The sequence below is a fragment of the Herpailurus yagouaroundi genome, unplaced genomic scaffold (genome assembly GCF_014898765.1).
Source record: "Herpailurus yagouaroundi ecotype Mexico unplaced genomic scaffold, PumYag 161, whole genome shotgun sequence".
In the NCBI taxonomy this organism is placed as follows: domain Eukaryota; kingdom Metazoa; phylum Chordata; class Mammalia; order Carnivora; family Felidae; genus Herpailurus; species Herpailurus yagouaroundi.
Window position 1 is genome coordinate 12,953,472 of NW_024412402.1, and position 14,865 is coordinate 12,968,336.

The window sequence follows — 14,865 nt, forward strand, 5'->3', positions numbered from 1 at the left end:
GGGGGTGACCAAGGGCAGAGGAGGTAGAAGAGGCCAGAGGGCATGAGGAGCAGAGAAATGACAAAGACAGAGTCAATCTGTAGAGCAAAAATGCCTACATAAAGTGTATCCTAATAGAAGGAAGTGTGAAGAGGGGAAGGGCATACTATTTAATGAGACTGTACTATAGACTTCATATATTAGGTCATTAATCCTCAGAATGACTATACTAGGTAAGTATTGTCCTCAGAGATGGTATCCACAGGTCTCTATGGTCCCCAAAGTGCTGATTCTTTCCAGGACGCTGTCTCTGAGTCTCCAGAGTCCTTGAGTCAGGGGACTTGGCATTGGGAGATCTGGATTCGAATCTCTCTGGTACTTACGGGCTGGATTAAGTCAAGTCACTGAACTTGAGTTTGTTGTTTGTAAGATAGGGATGATGAGGCTTTGCTTACCCTCCCAGGTTGTTGAGCAAAGTCACACCAGACAGTCGACAACGGTGCCTGGCATGTAGTGACTGCTCGCTAAGGCTCAACGTCTCAGAATCTTCTACGTGGAGCGCTGAGCGCACCGGGAGCACAGGTGCACGAGGCGTTCACTGAGCCTTTGGTCACCCCAAATGAGGATGACAGTAGTCCAGAGCACACAGCACTCATCGAGCTCACTGTGCTGTGCAAGTAAGAGTGCACGTGCAGCGTGCACACACTCACATGCATCCAGTGAGCGTGCACACACTCTCCCTGACCTCTGTCCCTTTCCTGTCTCCTCCTTGGCCACCCTCAGCTCTGGAATGCCCGGAGAACAGCCATTTCGAGGAGTGCGTGACATGTACAGAGACGTGTGAGACCCTGGCGCTGGGCCCCATCTGTGTGGACACCTGTTCTGAGGCGTGTCAGTGTGACGAGGGCTATGCCCTGCGAGGCAGCCAGTGCGTCACCCGGAGCGAGTGCGGCTGCAACTTCGAGGGGCACCAGCTTGCCACCAACGAGACCTTCTGGGTGGACCTGGACTGCCAGATCTTCTGCTATTGCAATGGCTCGGACAACAGCGTCCACTGTGAGAACGTCCCATGCAGGGATGATGAGTTCTGCATGGAGGAGGGCGGCCTGTACTACTGCCAGCCCCGCACCGACGCCTCCTGCATCGTCTCGGGCTACGGCCACTATTTGACCTTCGACGGCTACCCCTTTGACTTCCAGACCAGCTGCCCACTCATCCTGTGCACCACGGGAAACAGGCCGAGCTCAGACACCTTCCCCACGTTCGTCGTCACAGCCAAGAACGAGGACCGGGACCCGTCGCTGGCCCTGTGGGTCAAGCAGGTGGACGTGACCGTGTTTGGCTACAGCATTGTGATTCACAGGGCCTACAAGCACACTGTGCTGGTGAGTAGTCACAGGCTGGACACCAGGAAAGGGGATGTGAGAATGGGGGTCCTGGGTCCATGAGCCAGGCTGCGCGGCTGAAATCAGGCTGGCCTAGAATCCGAGAAGCATAGGATGTTCGAGCAGAGAGGGGCCCTGGAGATTTTCTGTCGTTTTATCTTGCAGATGAGGGCACTGAGCCTCAGAACGAAAAATATTCTGCCCAAGTCACGGGCACCAAGTTAGGAACAGAAATGGTATCCTTCATAATGTAGCACAGTGTACTGGAGACAGCACAGACCTCGATTCGAATCCCAGCTTGGCTAGGGCTGTGTGTCCTTGGGCAGTCACTCCATCTGCAAAGGAGGACACATGCCCAGCACGGGTTAGGCGTCTGTAAGTGCTACTCCTGCCCAATCCACCTCCTCCCCTTTGTTGAGATCAGGATGATATTTCCCTGCTCTGGCCTCCTTCCACCTCTTCCAGTCTCCCCGTTGCCTGCCCCCCCCCCCCATAGGATCCGGGAATTCAGGAGTCTTGCACACGGTCGGAACCCATCAGGGGCTCTCTTACAATCTCCCTGTTCACTTGGGTGTCCGTTCCCTCTCTCTGGCCTCCACTCCCTTCATGAGGACGGGGCAGGTGGGGGTTGAGGAGCTCTGAGTGCTCATCATCCAGCCTGAGGACACCACCCGGCGACATACCCAGCCACTCCTCCTCCCAGCTCCTGCTCTGGGCACAACTGGGAGCACTAACAAGCCACCAGCAGCGTCACTTTAGCATTTCGGAGGAGCTGATATGGAGTGTGCACCTTTTACCATCATCCTCACTGATCTGTGGCATCATTTACCTCTAAGGGGACTCCTTTCCATCTTGTATACATTCTTTTAAAATTCTGAACTGTTACTGGAGAGTTCCCTAAGCAACGTTCCAGATCTCGTTCCTTCCTTAGAATCGCCCTAACCTCCTTCTCTGACGAAGAGAGGCTTCTGAGCTTCCTAATTGCCTGCCCTTTCACATTTATCTGAAAATGTGCCTTCTTAGCATCTAAGGCAGAGGTCTCACTGCGCCCATGTTTCTTCTCTTCCTTGGATATTATACCCAAACCCCCAATTGCTTTCCTCTGTGCTTCCCAGAACAGTTGGCTCCTGTATCCATGATGGCATGAATCATATTGTGATTTAGGGGGATGTTCATGTCTAACTCACTCAGTACTAGTCGTGGGCCCTTCTCGGGGGGCAGGAGCCCTACCGAATCCATATTTATGTTAAATGAACACACAGCACCCAGTCACGGCTCCACACATTCGTCAAGTGGATAAACGAGATGGCGTAACCCTTCTCTTCTAAGGATCCTAGGACTTTTATTTTGCTGCCAGTCACTTCTTCATCAATCTGTGAGATTAAATGGCCACGGAGGTGAGGTAGGAGTACATCAGATGCCTCGCCTTTAGCCACGTGAGGTTTCCAGCGGATGTCCCGGTAGATGAAGCCATCCGGTGCAGTAATAGCCCTCTCCTCCGTGTCGTCATCATATGTGTCAAAACAAGCCTATCAGTCATTCTGTCCACGTGGTTTGCATCCTAGTTGTCCTTTTCTCCTCATCTGATCAACTTCTACCCTTAGATTTGTACACTTTCAGGCGGTTCCTTATCTCCTTGACGTTCGACATTCTTCTACCGTTCTACCTCGTAGGGTCATTTTCTTCTTTTAAAATAGAACTTGCTCGTAGGTTGTCCCAACCAGTGTATTATGAAATTGCATTTTTCTGCCTTGTGTCACATGCTCTTCAGCATTTAGGTATATGGACTCCTGAGACTTGCATGCTGTTTTCTGACCCAGTTATTTTCACACGTACACCATTGGAGCCTCGTGAACACTTACTCTTTTTTTTTTTTTTTTTTTGTGCCGCCCCTTCTCATTCATGGTAGCTGATTCCTTGCTCTCACTGGGAGTCTCTCTCCCTTGCTTCCTGCTCTAGAACCAAGGCCCTAATGGGGCAGCTCACCTTCCAGGCCCATGTCCTGCCCTGGTCTCATGGGATATGGTCATGGCTAAAGGCAAGAGCCATGGGAACCACACAGCTCGTTTCTTCCCCCATAAAGGGAAGGGAATATTCATTTCCTGGGGCTGCCATCACAAAGTATCACAGACTAGGTGGCTCTAAGCAACAGAAAGTTATCCTCTCACAGTTTTGGAGGCTAAGAACCCAAAATCAGCTCCTAGCTATTGGCAGCTATAGGTGATCCTTGGCCTGTGGCACCAGAACTACCCTCTCTGCCTCGTCTTCACGTGGCCTTCTCTCTCTGCACCTTCTGTTTCTCTGTGCCAAGTCTCTCTCCCCCTTTGAGGACACCACTCATTGGGTTTAGATCCCACCCTGATCTAAAGGTGTACGACCTTTAGTACGACCGCATCTTGACATGATTACATCTGCAAAGACCCTATTTCCAAATAAGGTCACATTCACAGGTACCGGGGATTAAGACTTCAGCCTATCTTTTGAAGGGGGAGGTGGGGGGAGGGGGACACAATTCAGCCCACAACCAGGGGTAATTAGTAATGGGCATCAAGGAGGAATCGATTAAATGGGCGGAGGGACAGGGTAGGAGGAGCCCAGCAGGGCCCGTCTTTCTAAGTCACCCAGATATCCCGAATGTCCAAGCTGTGAACTCAGAGTATGTAGCTTTCACATCTCTGACATGAAGATCAAGTTCAGGATGCTTGAAGGTTCTTTTCTTTGGGGGCCTGAGGGATAGATTTAGTATTTACTTTGAATTATTAATATGCATTACGGGATCTGCTTGTTCAATGATTTGCATTTGTTTTTCCCATGATGTTATTATTAGTCACCATCTCTCCCTGAAAAAAGAATAATGGCCATCACAATGACAGTGTGCAGTGAAGTGTTGGGCAAAACATAGCATAGAGCCCCGGGTCACTGCTGGTGCTCTCAGAGATGGAGGTGACATGGAAGTGATTCCTTGGGACACAGGGTCCCTCTATGACTCTGACCTTTCCTTACAAAAAAACAGTATCAAAGGATGCAGGGAAATCCACTAAGATAAGAGACGCTAGAAATAAATATGCTATCTGTATCCCAGCTGGGGTTATGGGGGTGGGCAACAGAAGGTGAGCCACTCCTGGGGGCAATACAGGAGCCCACGTCTCAGCCATCCACAGCTAGAGCTCAACAGAGACGGCCTCTCCCCTGCCGTGTGCCCCCAGGCTTCAGCACAGCCAGGTTCTTCATGGTCCAGGACAAGGACCCTCACAGCCAGTGTCTTTATCTCTTATTGGCAATCCTGTGGCCACCAGTGAAGGGTGAGGTTTTGAGCATCCCCCTGGCTCAGTTTAGTTTGGTGGACTTTTATCGATGCCTATTCTGTGCCAAACTCTAGGGGTAGAGAATGAATCAAATTCTGAGTTCTTTCCCAAGAGAACTCAGAGTCTAGTAGCAAAGAAAGATGCACTAGCAAGTTATGTTGATGTAAGGTAAAGTGCTCCAAAAATGTGTCGTGTGGAGAGTCGTGAGCACACGGGTTGCCTACGCCAGCCTGGGAGGCTTCAGGGAAGGCTTTCCGGAAGAGGTAACCCAGAGCTGAGCCTTGAAGGAGTATGTTAACCAGGCTGAGAATGAGATAGAAGTATTCTAGGAAAGGAAAACATCAGTGAAGATCCAAGGGGTAGCGACGTGCGCAGTAGGAGGGGACCTCAGGACAGCCGAAGAGGCCATACAAACAAATTGGGGCCAGTTGTGTAAAAGAAAGTTCTCTGCCAAAGATCTGGTATGTGGTCTTATTCCCGATGCTTGACTGTTTGAAACGCATGTCCTGACCTCACCCCCAAGCCCTGTTCTCTTTTTCCTCTGCGTCTCCCTGCCCACCCATCAGGCTCTGCTTCCATCCCAACCTCTCCCTTCCTGTGTCTCCTCTCCGTCTGCTTCCTCTCTCCCTCCATTAGTCACCCAGAGAGAGAGAGGGGACGGTGAAGTTGGCAATGGGGGTGGCATTCATGGGGCTTCGGAGGCAGACAGAAGCCGTGCCTGCCCGGCTGAGTTGAAGGGGGTTCCTTTCTCTGGGTGCTCCTGGGCAGTGACGGAATTTGTAAGCCCTTTGGTTTGAATCCGATTACATTGCCTCCCCCAAAGTATCGCCTCCTGCTTGGCACCCTGTGGCCAAGAATACAGAACGCAAGGAAACTCAGGAGGGAAAGCAAGTGGGCACAGGTGAGCCTTTGGGGGGGGGGGGCACAGCTTTGTTTACCAGTGTGGGTCTTCAAGGCACGTGGGAGTCCCATCGGCCTCCGCTTCCCTCAGTGACCTTCCACACCTGTGTTCTGTGTTTACACCGAGCCCACATCACCACCTCCGGGCCTCCTGGTACAGACAGTTGTGTTCCCCAGGCACCACTCCCTCCTGCACTCGGCCTCTGAAATGACTTGTCGTGCCGTGCTATTCACCCCCTCTCTTCCAGGTTCAGAGAAGGAGGCATCCTCTCCCCTCCCCCTGTCCCTGTCCCTCTCTGTCTTGCCCTCTCAGGGGTCTACCTGCCTGTCATCACCTCCCCCTCCTGCGCTAGGTCCTTCTCTCCAACCCATAAACCTGTTCATTCTAGAGCAAACCTTGACCCTGATCGCCCCCAGCTTCTACTCAGTCTCTCCCCTCCCTCCCTCTCCAGGTTCCTGGAGAGAGCCACCTCTGCTTCCATATCTCCCATTTGCTGTTGAACTGTGCCTTCTGACTTCTGGCCTCCTCGTTCCGCTGAAGGTCTCTTATTAGGGTCACTGAATGGGAAGAGAAGACAGAATGACTTCTCTCCTGCAAAATGAATGGGTCTTCGTCAGGCGTGATCTCATGGCCTCTGCCATGTGTGACATTGCACCCAAGGCCTTCCATGATCCAGGCCCAGCACCCCCGCCTCCCTGTCTTCATTTCCCACCACACCTGGTATTCATCTCATTCCTCCCTGACTGTCCTCCTTTAGGGCCAGGTGTGCACATCATCGTCTTCTGCAGGCATGCCCGATTCTGTGCCCAGGCTGAGTCTGGTGCCTGTGCATCTATTTATCTTTATCATTGCTTTTATTGGATGATGTTATCAGTATCCGTTTAGGTACTTATCTCTGCCACGTGCCTGTGAGCAACCAGGGGAAGGGCCCTGGGCTTTATTCCAGCATCTAGCACAGTGCCTGAAACACAGCAGTGACAAATGAATGAATGAATTCTGCCTGGACAAATATTCATAGAAGAGGAGACAGTTGGGCTACAAGGTGAAGGGTGAACATCGCCCCACAGAGAGGGAGGACAAGAGGAAGGATGTCATTTCTGGGCTGGGTCAGGTTCCTTAGAGGCAGAGTCTGACATGGGGATTCTTTTTTTTTTTTTTTTTTAATTTTTTTTTCAACATTTATTTATTTTTGGGACAGAGAGAGACAGAGCATGAACGGGGGAGGGGCAGAGAGAGAGGGAGACACAGAATTGGAAACAGGCTCCAGGCTCTGAGCCATCAGCCCAGAGCCTGACGCGGGGCTCGAACTCCTGGACCGCGAGATCGTGACCTGGCTGAAGTCGGACGCTTAACCGACTGCGCCACCCAGGCGCCCCTGACATGGGGATTCTTAAGAAAGTGAGGTAAACACCAGGGGGAGAGAGCTCAGCAAGGACGTGGTCTGAGGTGGAGACCAGCTTCACCCCGTGCCACCAGGAGCTCTGGCACATGACCTGCATACAGGGCTGGCCCCCTGTGTTGGTTTGTCATTGGAGTGGGGTCCTAATCTCCTGGGCTTCCATTGGCCAAAACCAGCTGTGAATTATCATTAGTCCACAGTCACAGTGGCTGAGGGGGAGGGCCCCGGGCAGGACCCAGAAAGCACCACCACGCTTGCAGCAAAGGAAATGGCATGGTGGAATGATACAACCTGGTCCACTTGGGAAGCGTTGCGTTTTGCTGGAATGGGGGAAGTGAGTGGATTGGGTCTGAGAGACATGGGAGCAGCTCCTGGAGAGCCCTCTGTGACACGTTGAGCGTATTCGACATTTTACTCAAGCCACGGAAAGGGCTTGAAGTGTTGGATTAATGGCTTTTGACGGCACTAAAAAATGGTGGAGTGTGGCAGTAATGAGTGAATGGAGGAAAGGGGCAATACCAGAGCCGGGGGACCAGTAAGGGGAGAATTCAGTAGTCAAGGTGAAGGTGGTGAGGGCTGAACCAAAGCAGTAGCAATGGGAATGGGGGAGTGTCAGATAGGGGAGAGAGAGATTAAGGTCAGAATCTGGTCAGAGAGCCATCTTAGAACACTCCCAGAGGAATGGCCACCTGCGTCTCTCAAGAAGAAGACCAGCTCTCCTCTCGGCCCTGACAGTAGTCTCTATTTTTCATCACGCACCCAGCCAGCCAAGGGCTGCAGGATTCAGCTCATCTGAATCCAGAAAGGGGCAGCGCAAAGGCAGTGCAGTGTATGTTAAGGGATTTCCTTTTGCGAATTAAAAATATAAGGGAGGAAACGTGTGTCAAGGGCCCTCTCAGCATGAGGCATTGCGCGGGGCACCCGGCAGGTAACGAGGGGAAGATGGATATAAAGATCAATAAAGTGTGGTTCCTGCCCTCAAGTTGCTCATGATCTTGTAGGCGAGACAGGAACGTAGACAACTAACCAGACTATAAGGCCGACTGTGACGTGTACTGCCTCAACAGCAGCATACATGTGCTTGATCTTGGCCAAAGGTGAAGAAGAATACGAATATAAATAACCTTCTGGTTGCCCAGATGAGAGAGTGATTAATTCTCGCCACAGGCTCAGACAGCCTTGCTTTATAGAACAGGCGACATCTGAGCAGGGTCTGGGAGGAGAGAGGGAGGCTGACGGGTGAAGAATGGCATCCTAGGTAGAGAGACCAGCAAAGTCAAGTCATTCTTCAGGGGGAAAAAAAAAAATCTCAAAGGGATGAATAAACTGGGGCTTACCTAAAACAAATTCACAGCAGAGCTGGAAATAGAGACACTGGCGTTCTAGATTTTGGTGTTTGCGTCTAAACTTTAATTGAATTCTTATTACCCTCTCATTACCTTGAGAAAACAGTTTGGACTCCTGGGGGAAATAATGCTATGTAAACAGAAGGCCCCGAAATAAATAGGTGTATTAGTGTACAAAGGATAGTCATTTAAGTCTGTTCAAATCCTAATAATAATAGTTGACTGATACAAACGACACTGCACGCCAAGATTGCATTCACCCGGCTCAGACCCCCCTCTGGGGCTGCCGCTCTAAAGACTGATCGTTAGGAGAGGTGGGTGTTCCCGGGGCCGACTGTATTTCTCCACTGCGACCCTCTCTCTCCTGTAGGTCAACAATGAACGCTTATATCTGCCCCTGAAGCTGGGACAAGGGAAAATAAATATCTTTTCCTTTGGCTTCCACGTGGTGGTGGAAACCGAGTTTGGCCTGAAGGTGGTATACGACTGGAAGACCTTCCTGTCCGTCACGGTCCCCCGGAGCATGCAGAACGCCACGTACGGCCTGTGCGGCCGCTATAACAGCAACCCCGACGACGATCTGGAGATGCCCATGGGTCTGCTTGCTTCCAGTGTCGACGAGTTTGGGCAGAGCTGGGTGAAGCGGGACACTTTCTGCCAGGTTGGCTGTGGGGACCGCTGCCCCTCGTGTGCCAAAGTGGAAGCGTTCTCCAAGGTGCAACAGCTCTGCAGCCTGATCCCCAACCAGAACGCCGGCTTCGCCAAGTGCCACAGCAAAGTCAACCCCACCTTCTTCTATAAGAACTGCCTGTTTGACTCCTGCATCGATGGCGGCGCGGTACAGACGGCCTGCAGCTGGCTGCAGAACTATGCCAGCACCTGCCAGACGCAGGGGATCGCCGTGACCGGCTGGAGGAACTACACGTCCTGCTGTGAGTCCTTCCCTCTCCCTCTCCCCTTGTGTCTCGGTGGCATGTGGGCAGGCCAGGATCCCAGCCCCCATCGAAATCCACCGAGCAATCTAAGGATAGGCACGTGGAACTGAGTCTGACCTCTGAAACGAGATACGTAGCCTCCCAGAGCCTCCATTTCCTTATCCATAAAATGGGGACAATACCACCTACTTCGTGCGTGGCCCCGAGGTTGGAATAAGATCACGTATGTGTCGCACAGAGCACCATGTATGGCCTTTGGGCTCAGCGAGGGCACGGTAAAATTTTAAGAGAGGACTGATGGGGGAAGAGTTAGTAGGTTAGTTAGTTTGTCCTAGAACCTCATAGGCCCCCTCCCTGTGCTGGTAATTTACATGCTTTCTCTGTGCCATTCGGTTTGGCTCATATATGTCACCTATCAGTCTTTGTGTTCATGAAACAGCAGAAGGTTAAAAGCGCGAGAAAAAGAATTAGAGCCCCTTGCTCTTTCCTCAAGGGTTGGTGTGACCTTGGAGCAAGTTGCTTTTCCTCCCCGGTTCTTAGTGTCCCCCTGATAATGCTGTGATAACGCCTGCTGCCTACACCCTTTATGCTACAGAAATATCCAGAGGATCAAATTAGGTAGTTGTAAGCATAACACACTTCATGCATGCCAAGTGGTGGTGGTGTCATACTAATGGCTTGCTCTGAGCCAAGCCCAGTGCTAAACACTTTATCAACATTATCTCGTTTATTCTCCTCAATAACCCAATTAGTCAGGGAGAAACAGAGACTCAGAGGAGTTAAATAACTTGCCTAAGGTCATATGGTCTGCGTGGCAAAGTCAGGATTCGACCTTCTAACACCAAAGCTCTTGCTCTCAACTCATATCCACGAGGCTGGTGTGCTATGTCCCGGAATAATTTGCCCGCGTTTAGCACATCATAATAGGAAAAGATTGGGAGGAGAAACCGCTAGTGGTTTGGCCAGTCTGCCTTGGTTCATTTTCCCATCTCTATCTCATTAGCTATAGCAAATTTCTTTTAGGCCTGACCGTATGAAAAGGCTACAAATGGATACTGAACACTCAGCTCTCTAAATAAGTGATCCAGTGGGGGTCCCAGAGAATAAACCCCCTTTCCATCCTGAAAAAGGGGAGAGTTGGATGAAAACCCAGAAGCAGTGCTGTAGTGTGATGCTCACACGGCTAGTTTATATCCCCCAGGATTGGATGTTGAACTTGGGGGAAGGAAGGGAGGAAGTAGGGAGAGGGAGGGAAAAGATGCCAGTACCATTTCATCCAGGCTCAGTCCCTGAGAGAGAGATTGTGGGGAGGATGTCAGCAGGAGTGACTGTCCAGGCTAATTGGCCTCTGGTGACTTCAGTGAAATAAATGCGCCTATAAAAAAGTCAGGGTCTGGATAAGTCCCCAGAGCTGCCCTGGATTCATTGGGGTCAGCATGGGGGAGCTCGAGAGCTTGCCCTCACCTAAATCAGAAAACCAGGCTTTGGCCTCAGGGGCCTAGAAATGGTGTAGGATCAGGAAACTCCTTTGGGAAAGAGACTGCCTGCTTCCTCTTGAGACCTGCTATAGGGAGTTTCCCCTTTTCCTGCGGCCATGCCATGGTGACCGTACCACTCACTAGGGTGGCTGGGACGGGCGTCCAGGGCATAGTATTTGCCACAAAGCATTGCTTCTGGCTGCAGTATGCAGGGAAATCATAGGCAAGAACTGTTTTTGGAGGAGGCTAATGTCAGGGACTCTCACCTTAAATTACGGGTCTCGATTTCCTCCATGGGAAGGAAAAGGAATTGAGTTAGTAAGCCCTTTCCTTATCCATGAGGAAGAAAGGACCCTCCCCCCGCCCCCCACCTGTGACCCCATGTCTATCAAGCTTGAACCCATAGGGCTAAAAATGTGCAGGATGTAGGATGGGGAAATGGTTTTGAAAAGGTAGACTCTTTAGGATATAAAGACCATTTCTTCTTGTTCTTCTCCCTCTCCACCAGCAACCCTTTCCTCTCCCCTCCTCAAAGTTCTGCATAGACTTTGATTGCCTCCTTCATATATAGTAATGGGGAGCTCTATCCAAGGCACTCAGAGCAGAGTCTGTCCTGCTTCACCCCTGTCCTTGGGCCCCATCCCTGCCCAGACCAGTTGCCTGCCAGCAGGACTTAGGCTGGATACATTATGGCCAACCCTCATTAAGAGGGTTTGACTTTCCCCTACCTTGGCACTTCAGGACAGGGGCAAAGATCCGAAAGACAGCTTCTGTTAAGATGGATGGTGGTAGCGACTAGGAAAGAGAAATGCTAAAATAAGAGAAAAAAATTATGCTTTAAAGGAGGTATGTGGGTGGGGATGGGGGGCGGGCACAGTTGGAGGCAGCTGAGTTTTCCATTTTGAATTTCAGAAGCAGAGAAAAGCTGCAGGAGACGGAGTCTTAACTCAGCCATTCAATCTGAGATTGGTGAACACAGAAAGCCTGTCGTGAATAGGGTTGTTAGTAACCATATCTGACTTGATGTTAACCTCTGAGCAGGGAGGGCAGGGTTCACAGTCCCCTGTCCCCCACCCCCAAGAATTAATCCAATTCAACACTCGCATGTTGGGATATGAGAACTCGTGTTTTCGGGAGAAAAAGGGTTAAACCGGAATTGTCTGTTAAACTCACCCCTTGTTGGTGACAAGGTAGAATGCTGCTGTTTTTCAATGGTTTTGGCTATCCCTACCAATGGGATAATTTATTACTCAATTACCACATCTGTAAATGAAGTGGAAAACTTCACGCAAGTTGAACAAATAGGTTTAGAGGGGGGAGAGGGAGGTCAGTTGTCTTAATTGCTAACCCCTCCTTAACATTCACTCAGCTGAGTCCATCATTCCTTCAGCCCCTTAATGGGAGACTTAAATTAGCTGTGTAGTTGGTGAGTCTACAGTAAGCAGGAGGAGAAGAAAATTATATGCATAACAGTGACTTGGCTCTGACTGGGTGCCAGGCACTATTCTAGGTGCCATATGAGTCCTCACTCATCTTCTCCTCCCAGCAACCCTGTAAAGCAGGTGCTATTAATAGTCCCATTTTCTGGAGGAGGAAAGTGAAGCTCAGAGAAACGCAGGAACTTTCCCAAGGAAAGTGGCTGCAGGCAGTGGTCTTTCCTCTGGGCAGTGCCGCCCCTCCAACCCTGGGCAGACCAGGGGCCCCAGGGACTGGAGCCCCGCCCTGGTGCTGCAGCAGGTGTACAGGAGGACCTCTGTACAGGATCAGGTCTGCGGGGGCCGCTGAGAATTAAGTGTGATGATGTCTTGTGATCCGTGTGCCACCCCCTGCTTGACACCTGGTGAACGCTCAGTCAAGCTGAGTGTCATTTTCATTTTCCCTTTTATTCAGAGTCCTGGGTCCAAAGTCTGGTAATGAAGGGTTCTCTCCCACATTTTTCTGCAGATCCAATAAATTCTTGTTGAATAAATTCTCCTACAACTGTCCCCACTGTTAATAGCAGAAGCTGTCACCGATGTACCAGGCACTGAACCAGGAGCTTTGTAAATTACGGCTCGTTTTATCTTAACAACTAGTTGATGAGGGAAATGCTATCTGCATTTTTACAGAGGAGGAAACAGAGGTTTAGACAGCATAGGCAACCTGCCCAGGTGACCCTGCTAGTTAGTGCCAGAACTGGGGCTCAAACCAGTCAGTCCAATCCCCCCGCCCTTGTCCACTATATTCTACCACATTGCTTTTACGGGGGATCCACATATCCTGCCCACCTGGGACACAAAGGCTAAATAAATCAGTGCCCTGCCCACAACAAGAGTCACGTTCACGACCACAGTAGAAATCCAGGGGCAGAGACATCATCCCCCACAGCTCTCGGTACATCGTTTGGGTGGAGACGATCCACATGAGGAACTTTTAAAGGTTGCTTTCAAGAATCAAATGTTTTATTAACCACCTACCCTGATCTCAGCACTGTTTTGGACCTCATGGAAGACTCAGAAGGACAAAATAGTTCAGAGTCTAGTCGGGAAAATAGGATCACCATCCTTGGAACCACAGTAGGCTAAATCGGCAGTGGATCTTCTCGGATATTAAAATGTATTGTAGAGCTTCGGTAACAAAACCAAGTTAACACCGGCACATGAACAGCCGGATCAACCAGTGGGAAGATGAGAAAATCCGGAAATAGGCCCAAACTCTAAAGAGAAATTAGCATTCAGCAAAACTGGCATTTCAAATTACTGGGCAGGGGGGTGGGGGGGGGTGGTATTTATTCTTCAATAGACAGGAAAAGGACAAAGGACAAAATAGAAGAGGGGAAATAGCAAAAGCCTCCTTTCACTCCTCACTCCAAAATAAGATCCAGACAGAACCAAGATCAGACATAAAAACGTAAGTTATAAACGTACTCGGAGAAGACAAAGGCGTTCTCGTTGTTGCTTTTGTTAGTCTTGCAGCAGAGAGGGCCTTCCTCAGCAACACACTCAAAGCCGTAAGAAAACCCTGGTAGATTTGACAACTTTAACATTTTAAATTTCTCCATGGCAAGAGCATAATCAAATACAGGTCCAAAAAGAAAAAAAGAGAAAGAAGAAGAAGAAGCAATTTAAAAGACAAACGGTAAACATTTTGGAACACATGACAGACAAAAGTCTATTTTTAATTTTTTTTTTTTTTCAGATTTTATCTTTGATTGTGTTCATTGCCTCAGACTTTAAGGGCATTACGTACGTAGGCATAGTGACCTCAGGATATGTTACAACCTCTTGTCTCCCTCTTGGTTTTTAGTTATTTATTTCATTTTCATTTCATTTATTTATTTTTTAAAATTTACATCCAAATTAGTTAGCATATAGTGCAACAGTGATTTCAGGAGTAGATTCCTTACTGCCCTTAACCCATTTAGCCCATCCCCCCTCCCACAACCCCTCCCATAACCCTCAGTTTGTTCTCCATATTTATGAGCCTCTTCTGTTTTGTCCCCCTTCCTGTTTTTATATTATTTTTTCCCTTCCCTTATGTTCATCTGTTTTGTCTCTTAAAGTCCTAATATGAGTGAAGTCATAGGATTTTTGTCTTTCTCCGACTAATTTCACTTCGCATAATACCCTCCAGTTCCATCCACGTAGTTGCAAATGGCAAGATTTCATTCTTTTGGATTGCCGAGTAATACTCCATTGTGTATATATCCCACATCTTCTTTATCCATCCATCCATCGATGGACATTTGGGCTCTTTCCATACTTTGGCTATTGTCAACAGTGCTGCTATAAACATGGGGGTGCACGTGTCCCTTTGAAACAGCACACCTGTATCCCGTGAAGAAATGCCTAGCAGTGCAATTGCTGGGTCATAGGGTAGTTCAATTTTTAGTTTTTTGAGGAACCTCACACTGTTTTCCAGAGTGGCTGCACCAGCTTGCATGCCCATATTTTTAATTTTTAAAAAGCTTTTACAATTTAATAAGAAAAAAAGTTCAACAACACAAAATGTGCAGAAGACACGAAAAGGCAGTTCACAGAAGAAAACATACGAATGGATTATAAGCAAATGTAAAGGTAATCAGCCTCATAAAGAATGCAAACTAAGTAAGGGCATAGTCATTTTTTTTTCAAGTTTTTTACTGCTGTAGAATACACA

The 14,865-nt window shown here is 49.4% G+C and overlaps 1 protein-coding gene across 1 annotated transcript in view; it reads left to right on the top strand.

The window, feature by feature from the left end:
• Window positions 1-14,865, top strand: part of LOC121035538 (tubulin-specific chaperone cofactor E-like protein) — a 166,852-nt gene that overhangs the window by 124,193 nt on the left and 27,794 nt on the right. Inside the window, exons 18-19 of the mRNA XM_040483339.1 lie at window positions 763-1,364; window positions 8,686-9,247. Of these exons, the coding sequence (XP_040339273.1) occupies window positions 763-1,364; window positions 8,686-9,247 (1,164 nt within the window). The remainder of the gene's footprint in view (window positions 1-762; window positions 1,365-8,685; window positions 9,248-14,865) is intronic.